The sequence below is a fragment of the Lissotriton vulgaris genome, chromosome 9 (assembly GCF_964263255.1).
Source record: "Lissotriton vulgaris chromosome 9, aLisVul1.2, whole genome shotgun sequence".
In the NCBI taxonomy this organism is placed as follows: Eukaryota; Metazoa; Chordata; class Amphibia; order Caudata; family Salamandridae; genus Lissotriton; species Lissotriton vulgaris.
The window spans coordinates 40,656,372-40,664,488 of record NC_141697.1 but is presented as its reverse complement, the minus strand read 5'-3'; the positions used below and the strand labels follow the sequence as shown (position 1 = coordinate 40,664,488).

Sequence of the window (8,117 nt, the reverse complement as noted above, 5' to 3'; positions counted from 1 at the left end):
CTTTCAAATCCAGGCATCGCGACCGGTCGGACCCGGACTCCGCACCGACCTCCTTCCTTGGTTCTGGAGGAGGCAATTCAAGACGTCAAAGCTTCAAAGGGGAGCCTCATAATATACGAATCTTATGACCCAAAGAAAACGAAAACGGCGTAAACAAAGCAGCCACGTTTAAGACCCAAATACATGTGTGCAACAAAAGAAAGTATTTCAAAACAAGAATTAAAAAAAAGTAGGATAAATACAGCTTGACGAAGTAGTACCTCTGGAAGGCGAGCATCATCTTTTCCTCCTCTCTCGGATTCATCTTTTCCAGTCCCTCCCCTAAATACAAGCTGCCAACCAAGTTTAATCCAGGGGTGGAAATATTGATGATAAAAGTAAGGTGATCCCGTGCCCTGTGGGAGCAGGGTGAGAAGTTTGGCTGGAGAGCGGATTTGGGGCTGAAAGGGGAGCGGGAGGGCAGCAGGGCAGGGAGCCCCGTCGCCGGCGCGGATCCCTCCGCCGAGCCAGCCAGCGCACAGGCCCCGGAAGCAGGGATCCCTCCGCCGCAGGAGCGGGGCGGAGCCAGGGCGGCGCAGGGCGAGGCTGCTCGCGGATTGGCCGGCAGCGGGCTGGCGGCGGCGCCTCGGCGTGCGCGCGGATTGGCTGACGGGCCCCAGAGGTGCGCGCCGGCTCTGCGCTCCTCTTTACAGCGCGCGAGTGGCAGCTCGGAATTAATGGGAGCTGCGCTGGCCGCGGACAGGGCGCTTGTTGTGACTGTGTTGTCAGGGGGTCTGCTGCGCACGGACCATGAAGTAGTTGCCCGGCTCCTGGGGTAGTTGTTGTGATGCCCGGGCCCGGAGCTCCATGCTGAGCCCAGCTCCGGCCGGTGCCCGCTCCCGCGGCAGCAAGTTTCCCTGAAGTGCCCTCGCCCCCGCCCCCCTCGGCTATGTTGGACATGGGGGAGAGGAAAGAAGTGAAAATGCTGCCCAAGTCCTCCTTCAGCATCAACAGCCTGGTGCCCGAGGCGGTGCTGAACGACAACCACCCCCCGGCCCCGCACCACCCGCATCACCCGCACCCGCACCATCCGCACCACCACCACCCGCAGCAGCAGCAGCAGCACCACGGGCACCCGCCCCACCACCGGCCCGAGGACGAGCCGGCCGACAAGAGCCTGCCCGAGCCGGCCGCCCCCGAGCCACAGCCCCCGGCCGAGCCCGATGACAAGGCGGCGGCTGCGGAGGACAAGAAGGGCAGCGGCGGCGAGGGCAAGGAGGGCGACGGCCCCAAGGACGCCGCCGACAAGAAGAATGGCAAGTACGAGAAGCCGCCCTTCAGCTACAACGCGCTGATCATGATGGCCATCCGGCAGAGCGCCGAGAAGCGGCTGACGCTCAACGGCATCTACGAGTTCATCATGAAGAACTTCCCCTACTACCGGGAGAACAAGCAGGGCTGGCAGAACTCCATCCGCCACAACCTCAGCCTCAACAAGTGCTTCGTCAAGGTGCCGCGGCACTACGACGACCCGGGCAAGGGCAACTACTGGATGCTGGACCCGTCGAGCGACGACGTCTTCATCGGCGGCACCACGGGCAAGCTGCGGCGCCGCTCCACCACCTCCCGCGCCAAGCTGGCCTTCAAGCGCGGGGCGCGCCTGGCCTCCGGCGGCCTGACCTTCATGGACCGGGCGGGCTCCCTCTACTGGCCCATGTCGCCCTTCCTGTCGCTGCACCACCCGCGGGCCGGCGGCGGCGGCGGCCTGGGCTACGGCGGCGGCGCCTCCGCCTACCCCGGGCACCCGCTGCCCTACGGCTCGCACTCCTTCTCGGCGGCCGCCAACGGGCTGAGCGTGGACCGGCTGGTGAACGGCGAGCTGCCCTACGCCACGCACCACCTGACGGCCGCCGCGCTGGCCGCCTCCGTGCCCTGCGGCCTGTCCGTGCCCTGCTCGGGCACCTACTCGCTCAACCCCTGCTCCGTCAACCTGCTGACGGCCGGCCAGACCAGCTACTTCTTCCCGCACGTGCCGCACCCGTCCATGACTGCGCAGGGCGGGGGCGCGTCCATGCCGGCCCGGGCCGCCTCGGCCTCCAGCTCCCCGCAGGCGCCCTCCACGCTGGCCTGCGAGGCGCTGCGGCCGGGCCTGCCCAGCTTCACCTCCGGCCTCTCCGGGGGCCTCTCGGACTACTTCACGCACCAGCCGCAGGGCTCGGCGGCCAACCCGCTCATCCACTGACCCTGGCCCTGCCTTGTCCGCCCGGAGCCGGAGCTGCCAGACAGGTATTTTGTACTCCCGCCTTAGGCATGTGCCAGCCGGCCGCAGCACCAGGGCTCGCTGGCTGTAGGACCGCGCAGCCGGCCGTGCTCCCTGTGACAAGTAGTGACTGCCACACAGACAGACACACCTCAGCAGCCACCCTGCAGTATTATAAGTTATCACGGCCCTCCTGGCCGGCGCTTCTCCTTTCCGGAAACAAACAAACAATAGTACATTCATTTAAAAAAAAAGACATTTTTAATACAAAGTTTAAAATGTTAATTTGTATTTAAGCAGACTTAATAATAAAACATGCCCAAGACATAATTTCTGGCCACTTGTTATTTTGTCCTTTTCTCGGAAGGAACCGTTTTTTATGTTGTTGTTGTTTACCTTCAGACCAAAGATTGGGTTTTTATGAAAATGAATTCAACACACAGTCATTAAATTCAACAACTGAAAACGCATTGTGTGGTTTGCAGCACTGTTCGGTCAAGTGAACCAGAAGGGGACAAAATCAATGATTGCCTTCAGTTTTGTGTTGTGTATATTTTGATGTGCGTGCTCACTAACAGGTCACTTTTTTAATGTAGTAAAATGTTACTGCCTATTGTACTTCTAGGTTGAACCTTGGAAAAATATGTAACGTGTTGGCAAATGCCGCAAAAATTCGAGTGATTGTTATGTCGTCTTAAATTTCTTGATTGTGATACTGTGGTCATATGCCCGTGTTTGTCACTTACAAAAATGTTTACTATGAACACACAGAAATAAAAGAATAGGCTAAATTCATACACAGCTGATAGTTTTTGTCTTTTTTAACAAACAGGGTGCCTAGGCACGCACGCACACACTTTTTAACTTGTGCTGCTTGACAGTAAGGCCTCTCCTGTGTTACGCTCGTTGATGCTCAGATATACAGTAGATTAATATGCCCATCTCAATATGTTTAGCAGCTAGGTATTAACACAGCACACAATACGTTTTCAGTAAATGTATATGTACTTTTTCACTGTGTATTTATGCTATAAATGAATGCATCACTACAAAAAGATGCGCACTTAGCTTAATAATATTGGCAGTGATGCCACTTCGACAGAATGTCTACGAGCGCCACAAATGCTGTGTTACAAGTGTCCGAAAGGCCCCGGGAGCCCAGGAACTCTTTGAACGGATTTGTAAATCCAGTTTCCAAGTAGGCGCTGTAAAAGGGCAGACCTCCAGCGCTGTCCATTCACAAGAACCCGTGCAGTCCCTGCTGCTACTGTCTGTAAGTGACAGCGGAGCGCTCTCTGTTGCTGGACTGCACCAGTGCACTTATATAGCAAGGTTTCATTGACATGGCATGGCACGGTTTCATTGACATGGCAGCATTCTTTATAAACTGGACGTCACCAAAGAAACTGCCCCAGAGAAACATCACAAGTGTTTAAGGAGATACTATCGGACAAGTCCTGCACTTTCGAGCGTATTCTAGGCGCGCAGGGGTGGTAAGTGCAGAATAGGACCGTTCTCGCAGTGCCGATGTGGCAGAAATTCATATAAGGAAAGATTAGCAGTTTGTGTAGTGTGTTCCCTCGAAGCGACTTCAGTTGGTTCCACCTCGAGTGGAGAGAGGCCCGGAGGTCTGTTATTTGAAGGTGGCAAGGGAAGGGTTCCCGTGAAAGGGGTTCATGGGCCGCTCGCAGCCGGGCTGCTGGAGTTACTTTCACATCTCGCATAGGGCAGGGCACGGGCGTGACAGCCGTTGGCACCGAGAGGGACTTCACGGCCACATTCTTTCATTCTTTGTTTACAAATGTGATTTAAGCGCCCATGGGTACGAATAAGGCCCGTTGTAAGTGTGTGCTCGTGCAAGTGTGTGCACGCGCGCACACTTCACATTAAATAGCAGCGACACTAGAGTAAATGTGATACATTTGAGTAGTATGCTTTGTGATCAGAAATATTGTAGCATAATGAGGTATGCAGCGGCGAAGAGAGCGCGAAGGCTGCATCTCTGGGAGGCTCGTGTCTTCACGGCCCGTGAGCCAAGGCAGTGCACGTTTGCCCCACTGCTCGTGTAATGTTCTGGTTGTTATATTATTAGAATTTATCAGAGCGCTGGAACGGCCATAGGCGTCTTAGCGCTAGCTTTGGCATTATCCAGAAGAACCGAGCAGGGGGAATGAAGCTATTTGGCATTGAACAGCCAGGTTTTCACAGCCATAATGTGACTTCACAAACTATGAGTCGGTTGGTATCGAAGCATCTTAGATACACACTCGCAGCCCTTTGTCTAAGAAGCAGCGAACTGAAACTTAAACTGTGTCTTCTGCGAGTTGCTGCTGTAGAGATAGTTCCAAACAACAAGGCTTAGATGGGAAATACACCCAGGGCGGTGTGGGCTCCGCGCTCACAGGTGGCCGTTGTACTGTTACACTGACGTGCGGTGTTGTATGCACATCGACAGTATGTGATAACGTATTGCAATGTATGGGTGCTGCCTCCTCTAATTTGCATTTTTTTAACAATGCTATATATATATATATATTATATATATATATATATATATATATATATATATATATATATATATATATATATATATATATATATATATATCATCTCGAGAGAGGGATAGGGAAATATACCATTCGGTAAAGCACGTGCATTTAAAGTGGTTAAAGGTGCAACGCATGTCTAGGTTTAACGTTAAATGTTTGCTGTTGTTTTATTAATGCTTAAATCTACGATTGTATTTTTAGGGGACAATGTGCCCTTACTAAAATGTAGCAATGTGTTTGCAAGCAGAGTACGTGCATGTGGGGTTAGGGATGTTTGGGGCTGGCAGGTTTGGCCCACAAGGCGCAGTTCTTCTGTTTTCTCCCCTCAGCCTCCTGCAGACAAACGGGACCTCGCCCTGCAAACCTGGCCCGAAGTCCGACCCAGGCCCCCAGGTCCTGCCACGGTGGGTACCGCACTAACTCTCGGGAGCACGGGGCTGTGATTTGGCATGTACAACCATCTGTGTGTGTCTGTGAAGTGTTGTTCTCGAGGCCGGGTAATCCTTGCCGTAGACGTTAACATCAGCGCCCGATTTACGCACTGCCCACGTTAGCATGTTTTAAAAGGGCCCTTTTGTTTTGGGAGTATTTCTATAAACCTTAAAGCACGTTCGATGTTTTGTGATTTGTGCTGTTGCTGTAAGTATTGTAAAGATTGCCCGACGTGGTTCACGTTTTAAACGGTCTTTTTTATTTACCCCATGCAAGCTTTCCAAGAGGGACCATTCTAAAGGCATGGAAGAGGGAGAAGACGAGGGACCGTCCGTGAAAGTAGCGGTAAGCGTCAATTACGCATTTATATAAAAGGCAGAAAAAGATGTGTACTTTTGAACATTTTCAAGGGGAGATTCAATGTTGTGTTATATGTACGTGTGACGCGCTCTGTCTCCGTGTGAGAGTGCTGCGTGCTCCCTGAAGGCAGGCTAGACAGACGCGGCCTCGGACGCTCTCGCCAGGCGCAGCCGGGATTAGAAAGGCCTTCTGGGGGTTTCTTACACTGGTTGTTTTGGGACCGTGCTACGGGCCAAGGCTGTGGAACCCGAACACTGGTGGCACACAACGTAGGACTGGGGCTTCATCGAGTTAATGACACTACATCATCTGCAGTGTTTGGCGTTTGTAATAACGAGCCTTGCTCGATACTCCTGGCACGAATGCTGCATACATGCGATTACAGAGGGTAGGGGCGGTCTTGCCATTTACAACGTGTGCACTTGTGTGCGCAGTATGTTTTCTGAATACGCAAACCGAGCAACCACGGTTCACCGACACGCAACAAACTCAGGGCTGCAAGTTGGCCTTTCTTAGGTAGGCACCCGCATCCAGACTGACAACACGACACGCAAGCACACACACATGCATGCACAAACACACACGTATTTGGCCTTAGTAAATACAATTGGATCACCGTCTTTGACACATTCTGTAATTCGTAATGGAACTCAAACCAGTATTTCAAATAAAACAGTTCGCGAGAAAAACAAACTACGAGTACAGGGGTTAGAAAATAGGCAGAGAAACCGCTGAAGACAAATACCAAACAGCACGTTTCTCTGACAAAAGATGCTGGAAACGAATCTGGCTTAGAGCTGCAAACTTTGGTTCGCACAACAATTGTCAAAATAACCTGATGCAAACAGTTTTAATGACAAACGTACTGTGTGTGTGTGAGGGGGGGGGGGGGAGTGGGGATCACATAAAGGATGCACGTTGGCGGATCGTTCAAACTGTTTAACCAGATTTCTTCCTACAATTGATGTCTGTGCACTATGTACTGGTATTTTTATTCTATTTTTTATGAACGATATACAGCGTCCTTTTGATAAATCTAGATGTGCTAGTAAAGACAATTCTATACATGTACTTTTAAATTGTGATTGCGCACTAGAAGTTTAATCGCTGATCGACAATTTCCGCATCTAATGTCATCTATAATTTATGTGTGACTCTCTTTGTGTACTTAAGTTTCTAAGTAAATATATTATTCTTTAAAATACACCGCCGAGTGATTAACGCCGTGTAAATGGAGATGATAAGTGTTCTCTTTCTTTCTAAGCTCACTCCCAAATCTACGGTTTATGTGGTATTTATTGCAAACATTTCGCTCGGCTTTTACTGACACCCGATCTTTCAGCAGCAACACGAGGGCGCTCTTGTCACGCAGGAGAATCCGAGATGCTTGTTCAGAACACATCATCGATTTTCAGGTGGCAAGAAAATTGACTCCATATTGTGAAGCGATTTTGAAGTCGATCCTTTGTGTTTACACACCGTGGTAGATCCCCGCACAGAGGTGACAGCTGATAAGGCAGCTTCCGGTGGGACAGCCGCCTCTTCCTACCGCGTGAGAGTGAAGACAGCGGCCGAGGTGGGCTGTGGAGAGGAGAGGCCAAAACAGGGGGCTCGAGGGACGCCGGGCAGGACATGCGGAGGTGCCCGGTCCAGGGCCTCGATCCAAGGGCATCCATCGGACCTAGCTCTGTTGTAGTGCCTCGTCTGCGCCTCGTCTGCCTAGGCGCCCGCAGAGCAGCGCAGGACGGGCGCACACGGCTTGTTACCAGGAGGCGGCTTCTAACCGCAACTCTTTTATTCAGAGATCAAAATCCCTTTCCAAATCAGATATCTCTGAACTCCGTCGTCTATCTAGCCTTGTGAGCGCTATAAAATATTTCACCGTCACATTGCGAAATTGTAGTGTTTCAGAACCTGCATATGTAAAAAGACTGTTCTGTAATGTCTATGTGAAATGGACATAAACTTTACGAGTCAAACCGTATACAACAAAAGCACAGCACTTCTTAGCACTATCAACTTTGTATCGGACCCAGGCAATATGTTCAGCCTCTCACGAGTATTTCAAGTTTACCTTCCAAGAGAAACTTGCTAGGATAGTGGCATATCCGAGAACCAACTCTCATTCTAGGAGAAAGCGGTCACTTCTAAACCTTCTTTCAAAAATGCAATATTATTCCTTCTGAGGAGACTAATATCCCCCCCCCCCCCACCTATCTCTCTCATATACATATATATGTATATAGACACACGCGGGCCCGTGTGTGAAATGATACATGGCGACTCTATAACGAAAGGTGGCCGCCGGATACTAGGTACATTCTCGTTATTTTTCACAGAATCGAGGCGTTCACTGCAAACATCGAGAGAGAAGCCCCCTCGGTTGTTGCAACCAGGGCTGCCCCAAAGAAGGGCGGGTAACCCGAGCCTAAAATGAGCACATGGAAGAGTCTTTTCAATGAGATTATCGCTAAATACGTCATTAGGATGATTAATCGATTATTAAAAAAAGGCCCAGTTATGATTAGAAATGATAA

The 8,117-nt window shown here is 51.2% G+C and overlaps 1 protein-coding gene across 1 annotated transcript; it reads left to right on the top strand.

Annotated features, from left to right (window-relative positions):
* The first annotated feature begins 731 nt into the window (after positions 1 to 731).
* On the top strand, positions 732 to 2,998 carry FOXG1 (forkhead box G1). The gene has a single exon (XM_086936564.1). It carries the CDS (start codon positions 929 to 931, stop codon positions 2,219 to 2,221), a length of 1,293 nt encoding a protein of 430 aa, XP_086792690.1. The 5' UTR covers positions 732 to 928; the 3' UTR covers positions 2,222 to 2,998.
* Positions 2,999 to 8,117: the final 5,119 nt, after the last annotated feature.

What these genes read in the sequence shown, in the direction of transcription:
- FOXG1 (XM_086936564.1), top strand. Translation starts at nt 929, where the DNA reads ATGTTGGACATGGGGGAGAGGAAAGAAGTGAAAATGCTGCCCAAGTCC.